Source organism: Pipistrellus kuhlii, unplaced genomic scaffold (genome assembly GCF_014108245.1).
Source record: "Pipistrellus kuhlii isolate mPipKuh1 unplaced genomic scaffold, mPipKuh1.p scaffold_m20_p_4, whole genome shotgun sequence".
In the NCBI taxonomy this organism is placed as follows: domain Eukaryota; kingdom Metazoa; phylum Chordata; class Mammalia; order Chiroptera; family Vespertilionidae; genus Pipistrellus; species Pipistrellus kuhlii.
In genome coordinates, this window is record NW_023425540.1 from 21,934,714 (window position 1) to 21,952,067 (window position 17,354).

General features: G+C 44.9%; 1 protein-coding gene across 7 annotated transcripts in view; it reads left to right on the top strand.

The window, feature by feature from the left end:
• PDZD2 (PDZ domain containing 2) overlaps positions 1–17,354 on the top strand; it is a 310,856-nt gene that overhangs the window by 281,748 nt on the left and 11,754 nt on the right. For all 7 annotated transcript variants that reach the window (XM_045571556.1, XM_036410194.2, XM_036410193.2 and 4 more), the window contains 10 exons: positions 29–143; positions 2,850–2,923; positions 3,068–3,293; positions 4,059–4,176; positions 5,776–5,908; positions 9,634–9,715; positions 11,173–11,207; positions 11,939–12,065; positions 13,197–13,960; positions 16,397–16,505. In XM_045571556.1, coding sequence (XP_045427512.1) covers positions 29–143; positions 2,850–2,923; positions 3,068–3,293; positions 4,059–4,176; positions 5,776–5,908; positions 9,634–9,715; positions 11,173–11,207; positions 11,939–12,065; positions 13,197–13,960; positions 16,397–16,505 — 1,783 coding nt within the window. The remainder of the gene's footprint in view (positions 1–28; positions 144–2,849; positions 2,924–3,067; positions 3,294–4,058; positions 4,177–5,775; positions 5,909–9,633; positions 9,716–11,172; positions 11,208–11,938; positions 12,066–13,196; positions 13,961–16,396; positions 16,506–17,354) is intronic.

A 17,354-nucleotide genomic window follows, 5' to 3' on the forward strand; every position in this document is an offset into this window, starting at 1 on the left:
CCTGGACCTCCATCTGCTTTGGGTGTAGGGCCTTGGCTTTAGCATTGCCGGAGGTCGAGACTGCATTCGAGGACAGATGGGGATTTTTGTCAAGACCATTTTCCCAAATGGATCAGCTGCCGAGGACGGAAGACTAAAGGAAGGTAGGAGAGCGCCTCTGGGTGTCCTCAGTGTGGGTGTGCTCTGATTTCATGGGAATCTGCCCCTTTGCAAGGTGTGGAGGGAACGCCCAGCAGTTGGGGCTGTGGGCTTGGGAGCACAGCAGTTGGGGGCTGAATCCAGCACTCACCACATCATGACCTCTGACGGTGGTAACCTGAGCTTCCCTTTCCTCACTTAAAAACACGGGGAACCAGAACCCACCTGGAAGAGTTGTGGTGAGGATTGAATGAGCCCTGTGAAAAGTGGCTTGCTACTTTTATTTGGGTCTTTAAATATCTACCTTATTCCTTTGGTCTTTGATCAGGTTTCTTTTTTAGAAAATTTCTGAGAGTTTCTGGGCTGGATACGTACACATCTTTTACATTCTCCTCAGCACCTCCTATTTGACCGCTCACATAAACATACTAAACAAGTGCTTCCCCACACACACCGCTTTATGGAGATGTAATGGATAGATAACTCTGTATGTTTAAGGTGTATGACATGATATGATAACACTGATGTACTGTGAAATGATTACCATAGTAAAGTTCGTTAACCACCTCCGTCACCTCAAGTCCCCTGTTTTGTGTGTGGGGGGTGAGAATATTGAAGACCTACTCTCTGAACAATTTCAGGAATATAACTTAGTATTGCTAACTGTGGTCACCATGCTGTACATTAGGTCCGCAGAACTTGTTCATGAATTCTGACTTTTCTTCCTTTTTATCAATACACTTCCTTCATGGGATGATTAAGTCACAATATTTCTAGTTACCTTCAAAAACGGTGTGACTGCTCATTTCAGTTGGCTCAAAGTACAGGTGCTGCTGTATGAAACTGCTGTTTTTTTTATTATTAATAACTGACTAGTAGCCCAGTTGTTCCTTGCTGCCCTCCTGTAGCTCCCTCCACCCCTCTGCTCCCCTGCCTACCCTCCATAGCTTGCTGCCCTGCCCCCTCCTGTAGCTCTCCACTCCCCGCTTGTAGCTCGCTGCCCCACCCTCCTGCTGACCTGTGATCCGGTCATTAACATGGTCAGTCATTAACGCTTCCCAATGTAAGGACCATTTGCATGTTACATCTTTATTATATAGGGTAGAATGAGTTGGAGTTTCCTTTTTCAGGCAGAGTGACCCTGGAAGCCTGGCTGCTAATGATGAGACATGAGCAGGCTTCATATTTTGATGGCAGAGTATTTATTTCCCTCTCTCAGAGGAAGGGTTGGCTCCCAGGTAGTGTCTGTGTGTACAGAACAACAGAAAGTTCTAGGAGCAGAGCATTTTCATAATGGATGTGCCCTGTGTTCACTTGATTGACAGTCTCCCTGCAGCGCTGGTGGATTGCAGCAAAACGGAGGAGAAATCAATAGTTAGGAAAGGTTAATAGCACTCAGGTCTTCCTAATACTCTTTTATTTCCTTCTGTATCATTTACAATAAAGACAAGTCGTTGAAATGGATTTTCAACCTGTTGAATGGTCTGTTGTCTTTAAATCTTGTATGAAGATTTTTAAAGCCTGAACAATCATTTTAATGTTTCCATCCTTTTCCCATGTGGGAACAAGCCCAAAACCTCACCTCGTTGAGTAATCAGCCATGCCAGGTGATTTTTAAACAGTCTGCCACTTATTTTACAACTTGTGCAATTGCATTAGAGGGAAGGCACATAACAAACGCATGGGGACAAGGTTCCTTTGGTCAGGCCCACAGTGTGCTCCTGGGACTGGCCGTCCCTGGGAGGGGGACAGAGAGATCTTGGGCTGCTTTGCACTCTGTCTTAGGTAAGGGAAGTCTCTTCCGTCCTACACTGCTGTGCAAGGTCCATCTCTTCTGCTCTTGGGGCCGCTTTGTGGCGTTTTTGATGAGCTGTTATTTAAAAAAACCAGATTGTGTTACAAGAGTACAAACTAGAACAAACTCTGGTAAGTCATCAGGATGTTCAAGTCTTTTCTATTCCTGGCAGACATTATCAACAGCTTGAAAATGACCTAACTATACCTTCTTGGAGTTGAAGATGAGTCCGGGATGTGGGGTGAGGGGAGAGAATGTGAGTGCAGTTTAACATTAGCCTATAGTAATTTCTGACACAGAAGTGTATAGTAGTGTGCCAGATTAATGATGGAGAACCCAGAGTACCACTAAGACCATCTTAGACGGGCATCTAGACTATTTCTAGAGGTAGGGCCGCCATTCCTAAATAATCTCTCACAAGGTTTTGTTTTGTGTGTGTGTGTGTGTGTGTATGTTTTGTCTCTGTTATTGAGACGATTTTCCCTGCTCTGTGATGATTCTCCGAGCCCAGAGATGGGAGTGGCTTCTCACATGTGTGCGTTCATGCTTCACTGCCTGTGGGTTTAAGTTTTTAAACAAAGAGCATGAGGAAAGACTTGGGACTCCATTTCTGCAGTTTGATCTCTAAACATAGGACATCTGATATTAAACTTGGCAATGGCTAAAGAATAAGACTTGGATGCTTCCCCTAGTCGTTTTAATTAAAGGTGTTAATTACAGAGTTACTGCAAAGAAATGTGCATTAATTGTCCCTTTTGTGACATTCCTGGGAGCTAAGCTAAGGAAAGTGGATGGAAGCATAAAATTCATTTTATAGAGTTGTAGATCAGGGACCCTGTGGTATCCTGTTCGCATACTGACAGGTTCCCCTAAATTAAAGCCTGACATTAATGTAATTCTCCTATTTGGTCCCTAGGGGATGAAATCCTAGATGTAAATGGAATACCAATAAAGGGCTTGACGTTTCAAGAAGCCATTCATACCTTTAAGGTAACAACATTCTTATTGATCTCCTTTATTCTCTTGTTTTTCTTCATCTCCTATTTCATGTTTGGATTTCGTGTTGTTGTTTTTCACTCTTTGGCATAGAAATAGTCTGAATGTTTCAGCCCTACTTTCTTTTTGTTTTCTCAGCAAATCCGGAGTGGATTGTTTGTGTTAACCGTTCGCACAAAGTTACTGAGTCCAAGCCTCACGCCCTGCTCCACCCCCACACACATGAGTAGATCCAGCTCCCCAAACTTCAACGCCAGTGGGGGGACCTCAGCGGTAGGCTCTGATGAAAGCAACTCTTCCTCTCTGAGTCGGAAGGCCCATGGGCCAAAGGATAGAATTGTCATGGAAGTAACGCTCAACAAAGGTGATGCCAGCTGTTCCTTGCCTTTGCTACCTGCTCTCACATAGCAATGTGAACTTTTTATGCTTTTCCTATGAATCATTTCTTTGGAACGATCTACTAACAACAATATATGGTGTTCTCTAAATGGGCAGTAGGATCAAAAGTGGAGATGTTAGTCATTTTACTAAAGTTCAGGAGAATTACCAAGAGCCCACAGTCCTATGAGCTCTCCCCAGATGAATTGCCATGTGTCCAAGACTCCTGTTTAAAGAAACCACTAACCAGCTTAATTCCAGAGCTAATATAAAAATTTAAAGAAGAAAAGATCATAGTTAAGAATACAGTTAACACCAATAACTAAGTCATGGGTGATCCCCAAATCATACTGCTTTTCATCTCTGTTTTCTTTCCCTCCTCACCCACTGTAGAAATAGGAGGTGCAATTAAATAATCAAGGGATTAGGTGCTAAAATAGGCAGTAAAAGAATACCTAAAATTGTACATCCAAAATAAAATATATTACCTCGACTCTGCCTATTTCCAAAAAGTAGATTTGCAGACTAAGTAGAGTAAACCATTGAACAATTCCCAGTCCGGTTCAACCGTGGTTCTGTCAGGACTCATTTAATGAACAGAATGTGGCAATGTGGGCAAAGAAAAGCAGGATTCACAGTCTGAGTCTGGTCAAGAAATGAATGGCTATTGGTCTGAATATCCATTGATGGCAGCTTCCAATCACTCAGGCCTGATTTTTTATGTTGTTTTCTTTAATGATGCCTCTGGCAGAGCCCAGAGTCGGATTGGGCATTGGCGCCTGCTGCCTGGCACTGGAGAACAGCCCTCCGGGCATCTACATTCACAGCCTTGCCCCGGGATCCGTGGCCAAGATGGAGAGCAACCTGAGGTGCGTAGTAAACCTGGCATGTCCGTGAATATTCTGAGTCCATACATGTCAGATACCTGCGCTGTTACATTCCTTTATGTGATTCTAAATCTTTGTATTAGTTGCAGAAATATAGCCTGGATTATAATTAATAGCATCTCCAAAGGTGAAATGAAATTTGGTTGAATTAAGAGAACTCTGGATCTTGGCTTTTCCGATGTTCTATTTGGACACAGAAGTTCAGTTTCACAAACGACAAAACACAGCTCTATACAGATAACTGTGATTCTCTAAATATTCCCTTGCACTTGTACATTCAGTTATGTGAAATTCAGGGAGATGCTGGGAAGTGCTCAGTATGGTTCAGGATCACTGGGTACAAGAGAGTCCTCAAATCATGCCTTTATTATTCAGCGTAATCGCTTGAACCTTTCCTGTTGTTTCATTCCTTTCTGGGTGGTGATGTGGAGATGCTTACTGTCTGAAGTCACTGCGTGTCTGATTTCTTGATCCAGCTAGCTGCGTTGTGGCATGGGTATCCTGTTTATACAAGACATGCCTAGGTGTTCTGTTATATAATAGTTGCGATGGGTTTGTGCCCATCTAAACTTCGCAAGAACATACATGTACTGCACAAAGCACCCTGTGCAAACAGTATCACCTTTCTTCCCTCTAAGCTTCTAAGTCCTTGAGCAGTTGAGGAATTATCAAAATGACATTCCTTGAGGTTGCCATCTTGGGGCCCTGTTAATAGATTATATTATGTTTTTAGTTAATCATCAGAGTGAATTTCCATATGAAAAAAAAAAGTTAGCAAATCATCCAAAGTACATTAAAGAAAATATACTTTTAGAACCCAAGGAAAAAAATCCTTTAATGACATCCCAAGATGATGTTTTTTTCTTGAATGGTTCCATATGTCTGGAGCCTGCCAAATGAACATTCTTCAAACCCCATATAAAGACTCTTTGTTCTCTCGTCCTGAGTTCTCTCCCTATAATTTCAAGTCAAAAATGGGCATCTTGTCTTCAATTTCTCATTTGTTCGAATTTGAAACGTTTTTACAAATTCTTGGGTAACCTTTGAGCTTCAGATATTTCCTCCTTAAATTATATTACAATAATCATTTCAAGATGGTAGGAAAGAAGAAATTGATGGTGGTCGAGGGGCTATCACGTGATGATTGAGGTAGACAGACCTGAGTTCAACAGTGTGTGACCTCTAGCTGACCTCTCTGAGCCTGTGGTCTTCTGTACATAATGGGAATAATAATACCCCTTCAAGCACCATTCTATGGATGGCTTTGTATAGTGTCTGGCTTACACTATGTGCTCAAGAAGTGTTAGCCTGCGCTGTTGTCCTTATTATCTATTTTATTTACCTTTACTACTTCTGAAAATATGGGTAGGTAAGCATAATGGCTTTTGCCAACTTACAATCCATTGTGTTTATAAGAACGTGGTGCTCTTTTACATATATGCAAAGATGGAAATACACCTTTATTCAGAAAAATTTCCTTATGATAAAGTATTCAGAAAAGAATTATTAGAAACCTCCCCTAGAAGGAAACCTTGTAAAAAGTCGACTGTTAGCACAGTGTTGATTATGTTGCCTCCTTAGCCGTGGAGATCAGATCCTGGAAGTGAACTCGGTCAACGTCCGCCATGCTGCTTTAAGCAAAGTCCACTCCATCTTGAGCAAATGTCCACCAGGACCCGTGCGCCTTGTCATCGGCCGGCACCCTAATCCAAAGGTGAAGTACTTCATGTGTTCTGAGTTTGGGAAGATGGCCTGGCTGTTTGTCCAGGAGCAGTGACACACACATTACAGTGACAACACATACATTGGTGGGTGGGACAGTGCACTGGGCTGGGGATGGGAGTCATCCTGAGCCCCCACCGTGGCCCAGGTGACAACTACACATGGGAAACGAATCATTGATCTGAACTTCTGCACCCTTATGTTCTCAGGAAGATTTATCAGACAATTCTGACAATGTTATTGGTGAGTGTCAAATTTGGAAGAAGGCAGCAGTGCTGGGTTCTGGTTAACCCCAGCTGGCCATGTGATGATCTCTGGTGAGGTACTTCACCTTTTTTGGGTTTCTGTATCCAGAGTACCTGAGAGCATTACATGAGATGACTTGTCTGGGCCATTCCTGCCCTGAGCAGAATACTTCTGTAATTAGGCTTCATAGCCCTCTAATATTTTTTAGCACTGATATCACTCTGTTGGCCCATATTGAACTTGCAGATTATTGTAGCCCCTGTCCCCTGGGCCTCTGCTATTATTTGGTTATCTCTTCTAAATGTGTGCAGTTGCTTTTAATTTTTTCAGCTAGTCACGACACCTTGGCAAGTTCAACTCGACCCTCCTTGAATGCTAATTTTTGTCATTTTGAGCATTCGATGTACAAATCGTTTAAAATTAGCTTGTCTCTAACATTGTCATCAGGTTGTATTTTACAATGTTTAGTCCTTTCCTTTTAACAACTCAGAATGCTCATTGGTTACACTAGTTCTTTCCTTGCCTGTCCTGTAGCCGCCAGCCCCTCCCTTGTATTGTATGTAGGATTATTTGATTATGTCCTAAGTGGTCCCAGGCTGCTGAGCTTGATGGACTTGTATGCCATTTTAAGAAGAAGTCTGTGCCAAGAGACGCTGTGGGTCCTCCCAGGTGCCACGCCTGGGATTTCCTTCGCGCATTACCGTCATGGCATCGTTCTGAGTGTCTCAGTGGTGTTCTCTGTGGCCCTGGTCCTCCCAGTGCCAGTAAGGCATCCAGCTTTACCTCCAAGCCTGGGCCCGTGAGGGTGGTGTCAGCCACTGTGCTTAGACAGAGGCTGTCATTAGACTGATTCAAAGTCAGCTCCACTGCTTCCCTATCCCACCTCACCTCCTCCCTGATTGTTTTCTCTCATCTACGTGCCTTCTCAAAAGCATCTTCATAAAAGCTTCCTAGAAATCATTAGTATAAAATCAAGTCCTTCTACCTCTTCCCTGTTTTTCCTTGTCATTCCCTTTGTTCTCCATTCTGTTCTGCAGTCCTGACCCTTCCCCTCAGCACCTGGTGTACTTCATTTCCCCACTCTCCCTAGGACTCTCTGGGTTGCTTCTAACATTGTTTTGCCTCATCATCACAGCCCGACCCGCCTCAGCTCCTTGCTCCTGCGCCCTCTCTTGGATTCCATCACCCACATGGCCACACCACCTCTCGAACCTTAGGAAGCAGTCCACTAAGCTGTGGCTGCCCTGGCACATCCCTCAGCCACACAATAAGAAGTTAAGTTCTTAGTGTTTGGCAGGCTGATGGCGTCAGGGCTGACTTCAAGTCCATTCCACTGCAGCGCAGGCTGCGGTCTGTCCAGTGGTCCACATCGCCTCAGCCCCAAAGCATCTGCCTAATTTGCTATTCTGGTCAAACAGGCAAACAAGATGGCCTTTCAGTGCAAAGCACGATGATACAGATGGACTATGGTCTGCGATTCTTGAACACACAGGTTGAGTCGTGTTTCCCGCCGCAATAAAATGGTCCTCCTGACGGTGTGGGAGATAATGGCCAGCAGAATCACAGTAATTGTTGGCCTGCACTTCACTTTTCCTCCTAGGTAAACATGGGCTCTGAGCTATAACATCATACTGTATTTTTCTTCTGGTCAAAGTTCCATTTTGTGTTTAATGTGTTTTCATGCCGCTTACCCCAGCATTTCATACCAGTAGTACAGTTTGATACTGAATGTATGTGTTTCCTTAGTTTTAATGTTGTTCCAAGAGAAATACCACAAAGATTTTCTTTTCTTCTGTTTCTCTAACGGCTGGAGCAGTGGCCGCCCACTTGGGATATCCAAACCCTCCAGGTCTAGACAAGCTAAGAGTTGGACCCGCTCAGCAGCAGCATCTAGTTTACATTAAGTAGAAGAAAGTATTGGTGGTAGAGGTCTGTTTTTCACTGGTGCTGGGCTCCCAGGTGATTCAAATTACCCAGGAAATCTTTCACTCGTTTCAGACCCCAACCATTTTCCCCCCACTCTGCAAAACAATAGCAAATCTTGAAAGTCTAATGTCAAGAAAAAGTTGCAACCACTGTTTCAGCTGATACTTTCCCTGCTTATTTATACAAAATTACCCTTTGCTTTATGAAGGTGTGTGTGTGTGTAAGCATGTGTATATGCCGCTGTGCATGTATGTTTACATATTCAATATTTTATTTCCAGAAAACCTAAAAGTATTACATAAAGGCCATGATGTGATTGTGATTAAATGTAATGCTAATTCCTGGATAGTGCCCTGGCTGGTTTGGTTCAGTGGACAGAGCATCGGCCTGCGGACTGGAGGGTCCTGGGTTTAATTCCGGTCAAGGGCACATGCCTGGGTTGCAGGATTGATCCCCAGTGGGGGGCATGGAGAAGCAGCCAATCAATGATTCTCTCTCATCGTTGATGTTTCTATCTCTCTCCCTCTCCCTTCCTCTCTGAAATAAATAGAAATACACACACACACAGTGTGTGTGTGTATATATATATATATATATATATATATATATATATATATATATATATTTAAATCCTATATAGAAATATTTACACACTAAAGACAAATTGCTATGCTTAGCCAAATATTATTTATACTAAATGTTATTTTAGTATACAAATTATCATTCTAAGTTTAAAATATAAGCCTTTTAAAAAAGAAACTACATAAGTTATGTAATTGTCTTTTAAAACATCTCATAGTTTAACATGTATCAGGCTTTAAAATATCTTCTCATGAGTGATAACAACTATGGGAGACGGGGAATCTATGAACATACTATAATACCAATACAGAAGGAAAAGAAGTTATAAAAGCACTATATTGAAAACTTCACTATAAGAATTGATTCAGACAATAATACTTAATGAAGCTAAAATAGTAGAGTGAAAATACACTGGGGAGCAGGATATTGACATTGTTTCAAACTATCTCCTTACAGATGACTCATTAATGGCACACACACCCACAAAAAAAAAAAAAAATCCAGTGGAGAAATCTGCTGAACTCCATGCCAATCACGTAATCAAAGTTATCACCAATTATGAAACACACTGACCCTGCCTGCTGCTGTGATGCACTGAGAAGAAACCAAGTTTTATAGTTTTTCTGCCCAAGAATGCATAATCTAAATCTAAGCATGAAGAAACTATTAGGCACATCCTTTGAGGGTTTGAATTGGCTTCATCTCTTCCAAAATATCAGTATCATGAAAGACAAAGAAGGGCTCTGAATTGCTTTGGCTTAAAGGAGACCAAAGAGACATGACCCTAGATCATGCACTGAATTCTGGATTGCCAAAAAGAAGGAAAAAACAAAACAAAACAAAAAACCCTGATTTTCTTTTCCTCTTCCGTCTGCTCAGCTTCTGCCTCTGTTTCCAGCTCCTTTTCATTGGGGGAAATAAGTAAGTAAACCCATCTAATGTGTGCTTTCTGTTGAAAACCAGGTTTCCGAGCAGGAAATGGATGAAGTGATAGCACGCAGCACTTACCAGGAGAGCAAAGAGGCCAGTTCCTCTCCCAGTTTAGGTACTGTAACCGCACATTTTCATTCAACCTTGGGAACCATCTCATTAGGTGCCCCCATGGGGCAATCCCGGGCAGTATGACTTGATTCTCTCTCTGGAATGATCACGTTGGACAGAAGTAGTTGTCAAAGAGATGCTAAGCTTTCTCTTCGCAGCTGCTTTTGATATCTGCAGTTGTTTAATCTGCTTTACTAGTTCTACTCACGCATGCCTCTTAGATCACTTTGAGATGATTTGCAAAAATGAGTTAGCAGCGTTTCATGGTTTATGTGCAGCTCATCCGACCTGTGCTTGCTGAGTATAAAGCGAGACCAAAATAGCTGTGTGTGCATTGTGAGATGCAGAGTAGAGAATCCAAAAACCTGGGGCTTCTTGACATGAATTAAAAGTTTCCACTTAAGAAAGGCAATGGAGGCTGCAGAAATCCCGCTTTCCCCTTCCCATGTGGAGCAGTTGAAGTGGAGGAGGACTGAGATAGTAAGCATTTCACATGAATTTAAAACAGGAAGCGTGGCGTGGAGTCCTATGGAATGGAACCTAAAGGAACTGCAAACGTGTCTGAGCTTGAGATATGACTCACGTCAGGATTGATGTCGGGAGGAAAAGGCACTGAGCCATGAGTTGCTGGTTGTCAGAGGAAAAGGGAGGCATGGGAATTCTTGGAAACCATGAAATACCCTGATTATCTGCATCCATAATTAATATATTTAAAATCATGGCACAGCCATAATGGGCTCTTTATTCAGCTCGCCCGGCCTCCCGGCCTGCCGGAAAGCTGTCCTCTCGTGCTCCCAGCGGAGCCCCTCGGCCATTTATAAAAGACATTATTAAGCCATGATCCTCATGCCCAGGATCTTTTGGCTCGTGGCATACCATTTAAAGTCTCAATGCTGAGTCTTTTCCTCCTTCAACTCAAGTCTAAAATAGATAGTCAACCCTCTTCTCGGCTCTTGTGTGAGTTTCCTGGGTGGTGCCCCTTTGTTCATTCATCCTGTAATCCATCCACACACAGCTCCTATCCAGGAGCAGTGGTGAGCACCGTGGGGTCGGCTCAGTGAGGGTCTCAGCCCTGTGCATAGTGAAAGAGCTGAGGGAGGGAGATGAGATGAATCTACTTATAATCCGATTAAACTGTGTGTATGGGAATTGGTGTATGAGTAGCACAAAGTACTTTAGAGATTCAGGCGAAGTTCCTCCCAACTGGGACCATCCTGGAGATGGTAACATCTGAGTTAAGTCCTAAAGCATGAGCAGAATCTCGGGAGGGGGATGGGATAGGGATAGGGTTCCCAGGGAGACCGCATGCATGTGGGTACCTGTGCACCTGGCCCATCAGTGCCAGTCAAGCAGAGAGGGCTTTATGTAGTGTGCTTGGCTCCTCCTCTTCTAGTTAAGGATGGGAGCCTGTTTGTACAGATTGGAGCTTCATGACAATATGGTGAATTTTTCCCCCAACAGGTACCCCCTTGAAGAGTCCCTCTCTTGCAAAAAAGGTGAGTCCGGGTGCACTGCTGCCTGTGAACAAATTCCTGGAGCCCAGAAATCAAATGTGAGGGCCCAGCCGGTATTTCTGTCCCATGAGTCATCTGGCCACTTTACACAGGAAACAGCAACAATGCTGATTTGAGAACAAGACTATGAATGTGTTTCTTTTGTTAAATATTCATTCAGGAAAAGAAACAGCAACAGAATAAATTTGAACTGCAATTTGGGGGGAAAAAATAGTTTTCTAAATGCTCCATAAGAAGAGGGCGGGCCCCGGTTGGATTTGGGGGCCTGTGTCTTTAGGGAGACAGTGGCCCATTCCGGGCTGGCTGTGCCTGCGTCCCAGTGGGTCTGACCACAGGGCCCGAGTTCCCCTGGGTTCTGTTCCATCAACAGGCTGCAGCAGTGGCTCGCAATTCCATTCTGTTTTCCTATCGCTTCCTCGCTGTTTTTCCTGGGAGGGTGGATACATGGCTGCTGCGGCTTTTCTCACATTGCCAAACATTTGGCAAAAAAACACACACAAAAACAAAGAGAAAACTTAAAAAATGTTGTCTGGCAGCAAGCGTTGGCTTTTGACTCGTTTAATTGAGCCATCCTAAAGTAAATGGAAGTGGGTGTTCACCCCACAGCTGCTCCGAATGGCCATGGATCAGAACAAAGTGTTCTTGGAAAGGTAGGAAGTAATTATATGAGAATATTCCGCTCCCAAGCCGTCCAATGCTGTCTTCTTCCACAGGACTCCCTGCTCTCTGAGGCCGACCTCTCCCAGTACTTTGCCCCGGACGCCCCAGGGCCCCTGGCGGACTTCGTGGTGGCGGGCTCAGAGGACGAGGAGCACTCGGGGAGCGGCTGCAGCGCCTCCAGTAAGCGGTGACTGCTCTCGGATCCGCCGGGCTGGCTTACCACATCCAGGGCTGAAGCCATCTTTCTAGCCTGGCTGCATTCAGAGTTTAGTTTTTAAAAATGGCCAGTTGATTCTGCAGCACATTCTACCCCCAGAAGTGATGGTGGCCTTTGGGTGCTGTGTACATAGCGGAGCCTTGATATGTATGGGTTTGGCACCTCAAGGACCTATGTTTTAGGCAGGGGAATACCAGCCAAATGTCAGGTCCTCCCGTCCCAAGACCCTGACTTAATTATTTTTAGAAAGCAGTGAAAGATTTGGAACTTACAAGACATTTCATCTCATTATCTTCTCAATGGGAGAAGAGCCTCTGACATGAACCGTGCTGATTTCTCAGGCTTGTGCTGCTGTGGAGCCCGTTGCACTTTACCTCTGATGTATGACCGTGGACGTGGCCCTGTCTTAGGAGAGGCAGGGGAGGCTCACTCTGCGTCCGGTCTGGAGCAGCGGATGAGCTCACTGTAGTCTGATAGGAGCATTTCAAGGTGGAAGCATGTGTCATTTTTCGCTATATTTAGCAAGATGTGTGGAGTTTGCATAGCAGCTCAGGCCTTGCTTGCCCTCAGGGGGCGGGATTGGTTTGTAGAGTGTAACCTCAGGCTTAGCTGTGCCCACAGGCTAGGAGTCTACCTGCCCTTCAGTCAGGCCAGTCTCTGTGCTGATGAAGGAAGAACCTCAGGTGGGGGAAAGCCCAGGCCTGGGCACTTGTTGGTCCCCCGATATCCTCCTAAAGAGGAATCAGCAGCAGCAACTGGGTGGAGCCCCAGTCATGCACTAGACATCCTGATGGTAACAAGTTATGCATTTCTGCCTCTAGACAGCGCCCACATTTAAGTTAAACAATTCAGAGGTTCAGGGACAAAAATAAAAACACCAAAAGGGCGGCCAGCAGGAAAACGGGAGGGTAGCCAGCTGTCCGATGTGTTCCCTGAAGACCTCGGAAAGCAGTATCGATCATGGAAGCCTGGTGCCGGTGGGCCAGAGGGTACCAGAGGGCCAGGTGACTGGAAGCCTGGAAGCACTCAGGGTTTACCTTGCTAAGATCAGGCCCGATGGGAAACTGTTTCACCTGACTTTCTCTCCTCACCAGCTCCCAAGGAACCAGGAAAAGCCAGGGCCAACAGCCTCGTGTGTCTAGGAAGCCAGCGGGGCTCCGGGCTCTTCCACAAGCAGGTGACCGTCGCCAGACAGGCCAGTCTGCCCGGGAGCCCGCAGGTCCTCAGAAACCCTCTGCGCCGCCAGAGGAAGGTGGGCTGCTACGACGCCGAGGACGCCAGCGATGAGGAGGAGTTCGAGGGCGAAGGGGACTGCATCTCCCTCCCAGGGAGTTTCCCGGGAGCCGGCAGGCCTCTGGCAGGGGACAACTCTAGGCAAGGCTTGACCTCTTCCAAGGTCATGAATGTCAACCACCGAGAGGACCCTCCCCAGAAAACACTGGTCAGCAAGGCCTCCTCGGTGCCTCTCCTCGGCAGCTCCCTGAGCTTGGAGAGCATCCCAGGCGACCCCGCAGCCAGCCCGCTGCCTTCTGCAGAAGCCCCCCAGGGGAGGAAGGAGCTGTCGGGGTCCAGGAGTTCACCCAAATTGGAATACAAAGCTGACACCCAGAGTCTGGTGAGTGCGGACAGCGCCAGTGCCCCCCAGCAGAGGAGTGAAAACTTGGGGTGCAGGCACAGGCCAGTGGCCAGGGTCAGCCCACACTGCAAGGAGCCGGAGGCCAAGGTCAGGTTTCCCGAGTCCCAGACAGTAAACCTGGCCACCGGAGGTGATGACTCCAAGGGTGTGGAACCTAAGGTCCAGGCCGCTTCCGTCCACGAGACCATGGCTGGCGTCCAACCAGGTGGAGCTGCGGACAAGGTAATGGAGTTTCTTGTAGGTACTTGGGTGGATGCTATGTGAATGAAGGGGCAGTGTTATAACGCACAGGGCGTGGTCCCAAAAGCAAGGACAATGATTGGAGAATTCACTTTTGTCAACAGTCACTCATTTCAGCACACTGACTGCTCTGGAATGCACAGCAAGTTGGGAGGGGAAGGGCCCAGGTGTTCAGTCATAGATCATTCGGCCAAAGATATCATCGCCCTCTTACCTGTGCGTAGGGGCTGTGGTCGGTGATGGAAGGGCAGTGCGAGGCGGGTGGAGGAAAACCCTGGTGTCTCTGCCGACTGGTTGGGTGGCCACTTGAGGAAGTTACCACACCTTTCTGAGTCACAGTGTCTGGCCGTGAAGTAGGGAGGCCGTGTGCCCTGATCCACTCAGTATTGGCGCAACCATCAAACAGAGAGCAACAGTGATTAACTCCTTAATGGTCCTTATTAACTTTCTACAGTGATTGTGTGTAATTAAAGCTACTCATAGCCTTGTGTCACAGGAAAGAAACAAATAGTGCCACCGCGTGAAATGCAAGTTAATGTTATTTTATTACTTGGTTACACCTCGGTCAGAATGACCCAAAATTATCAAATGGCTCGTTTTTAAAAATTTCAGAATGCCTTCCAGTTAGCAAGGAGAGAGTAAGAATAAGAGAAACAAATGTTACTGATGATCTCAACTATATGGCTTCTGTCTGAACAGAGCTGAGGTGACCTGTAAGGCAATATTTATAAATATGTGTATTCAGGTGGTTTATATAGCATACGTGTAAATAGACCAGAAAATATAAAGTCATAAAAATTATATTAGAACATTTTTCCAAACCCTACAGAAAGAGTAGAAATGCCCATTTGTTTCCCTCCTAAACAACTATTCCCTCCAACTAGCACGTGTTTAAAAATGTAATGCTCAGCTAATGGGTAAATAATACTTTCCTTTTAAAAAGTACCATTGACAGGTTTTGGATAACTACCTAAATTGGCATTTAAAAATATTTTTATTGATTTCAGAGAGAGAGAGATAGAAACATCAATGAGAGAGAATCATTGAACGGATGCCTCCTGCTTACCCCCTGCTGGGGATTGAGCCCACAACCCAGGCATGTGCCCTTGACCAGAATTGAACCTGAGACCCTTCAGCCCGCAGGCCAATGCTTTATCCACTGAGCCAAACCAACTAGGATGGTATTTTCACTCATAACAATTTATAGCTATAATAATAAGGGGTTTCGCCATTGTGGATTCGTATTCCCACTACGAACTTTGAACAACATTTAAAACTTGTGTATCAAAGTTCAATTTTACCAAAGAAGTAAAATTTTAGTTCCAAAATTTGATTTTATTTATACGTGAGAAAGGAAATAGAATGCATTGCCACAAAATATTTACTACCAAATACTGGAAGCTAGAGAAAGATATCTTTCTCTTTTGGTCAGTGGGTTGTCTTCCATTTTTAATCTTAAATTGAGAGGAGAGCCACATGACCTAAAGTAACCATTGTAAAGTGTTCAGTCTAGTGGCACTGGGACACTTGGTGCTGCCCAGTCACCCGTCTAGTCCAGGACCCTCTGTCGTCCTGCACTGCATCCACCCCTGACTGGTGGTGGGTCCCTCAGCAGGTGATGGATGCCACAAGAGCAGCTGAGAGCCTCTGCTGCCACCTTTGGGCCACTCTCTGACTCTGTCCTAGAGGGTAAATTTCAAATCTTTTACTTTTTAGAAAGTTAGTTTAAAAAATTTTCTACAGTAGATTCTAGATAGAAGGAAGCTAAAGTGAAATATGAAATATTAAATGCCCATGTCATTTATTCAGATGAGTCCTCCCCCTGACTACCACACTGAAAAGCTGAGCTGACAGTCTTGGGTATCCATATGCGATATAATATCAATAATCCCTTCCATCTGTATAGAATGCATATTGTTTTTATCACTTAATATTGTCCTTTGTGACTGGTTTATTTCACTTATGACTGGTTTATTTCAAACACTGTTTTGGTTGTGTGTGTTTATTTGTTCTTTAAAATATGAGAGGAAAGAAGAAAGGGAGAGAAAAATATCAATTTGTTGTTCCACTCATTTAAGGATTCATTGGTTGATTCTTGTATGTGCCCTAACATGGGATTGAATCTGTATATCTGGACAAGGCTCTCACCAAGGAGTTACCCAGGCAGGGCTCTGTTTGTTTCTTCGATAGCCATCCTAAGAGGTGCGAGGTGGCATCCCATTGTGGTTTTGATCTGCACTTCCCTGACCACACACAGTGGAAAGTTGAGAAAGCTGAGGTTTGAGAAGAGTGACCCGACCATGCAGTTTCTAGTCCCATTCTGCAGCTCCTAGTCTGGGATTTTCTCAAACTAGCTCTCCTCTGGGTATGATGCCTTGGAGAGCTATTGACAGTGACTTGCTGTTGTCATTGCACCAGGATTCTCTGGGGAAGCTGACCATCGGGCATCGGCCCCACCCAGGAGCTGGCCACCTCCCAGACAGCCTGCCCGAAGCTGGACCAGACCAGAGGCAACACTCTGGGAGAGGTAAGATTAGTTTACCATTCACTGTGCTTCTACCCCGTTTCCCCAAAAATAAGACAGGGTCTTATATTTTTTGCTCCCAAAGATGCGCTAGGTATTATTTTCAGGGGATGTCTTATTTTTCCATGAAGAAGAATACGGTACACATTTATTGTTAAATGAAAATAAAGGAAATTTATTACCTGTATACGGTACGGTAGGACGGTAGTTGTCAACACAAACCAGACAAACTGTGAATCCTAGAGTATCAAGAATTTACTCATTTATTCAATGACAATCATGTCATCATCTTCTGGAACATCATCATAACAATCCAATTCCTGAATTTCCTGGTGAATTTCTTGTGACTCCATTTCTTTCAGAATCAGTAGACCAAATCTCTCATGTTTAGCCTAGGGGGCCTTATTTTCTGGGGGGGATGCCTTATATTATATTTCACTCAGAAGGAAACCTGTAAGTAGGCCTTACTTTCAGAGGATGTCTTATTTCCAAATAACGGTACAGGGGAGAGTAGAAGTTCCCCTAAAAGTCACTACATGTGGAGAATTTGAACGGGTGGGAAAACTCTTACACAGGTTCATGGTACATAAAAACTGCCTGCGTCTCACAGCTGAATGATTGAGCCTGAATGCCCAGTTCACACCACAGTGGTGTGCCTCTCTGTCCAGGCGACACCCCTTACCCGTTTGGGGCATTTACCTTAAAAGTACATGAGCCCTAACTGGTTTGGCTCAGTGGATAAAGCGTCGGCCTGCAAAACTCAAGGGTCCCAGGTTCGATTCCAGTCAAGGGCATGTACCTTGGTTGTAGGCATAATCCCGGTAGGGGGTATGCAGGAGGCAGCTGATTGAT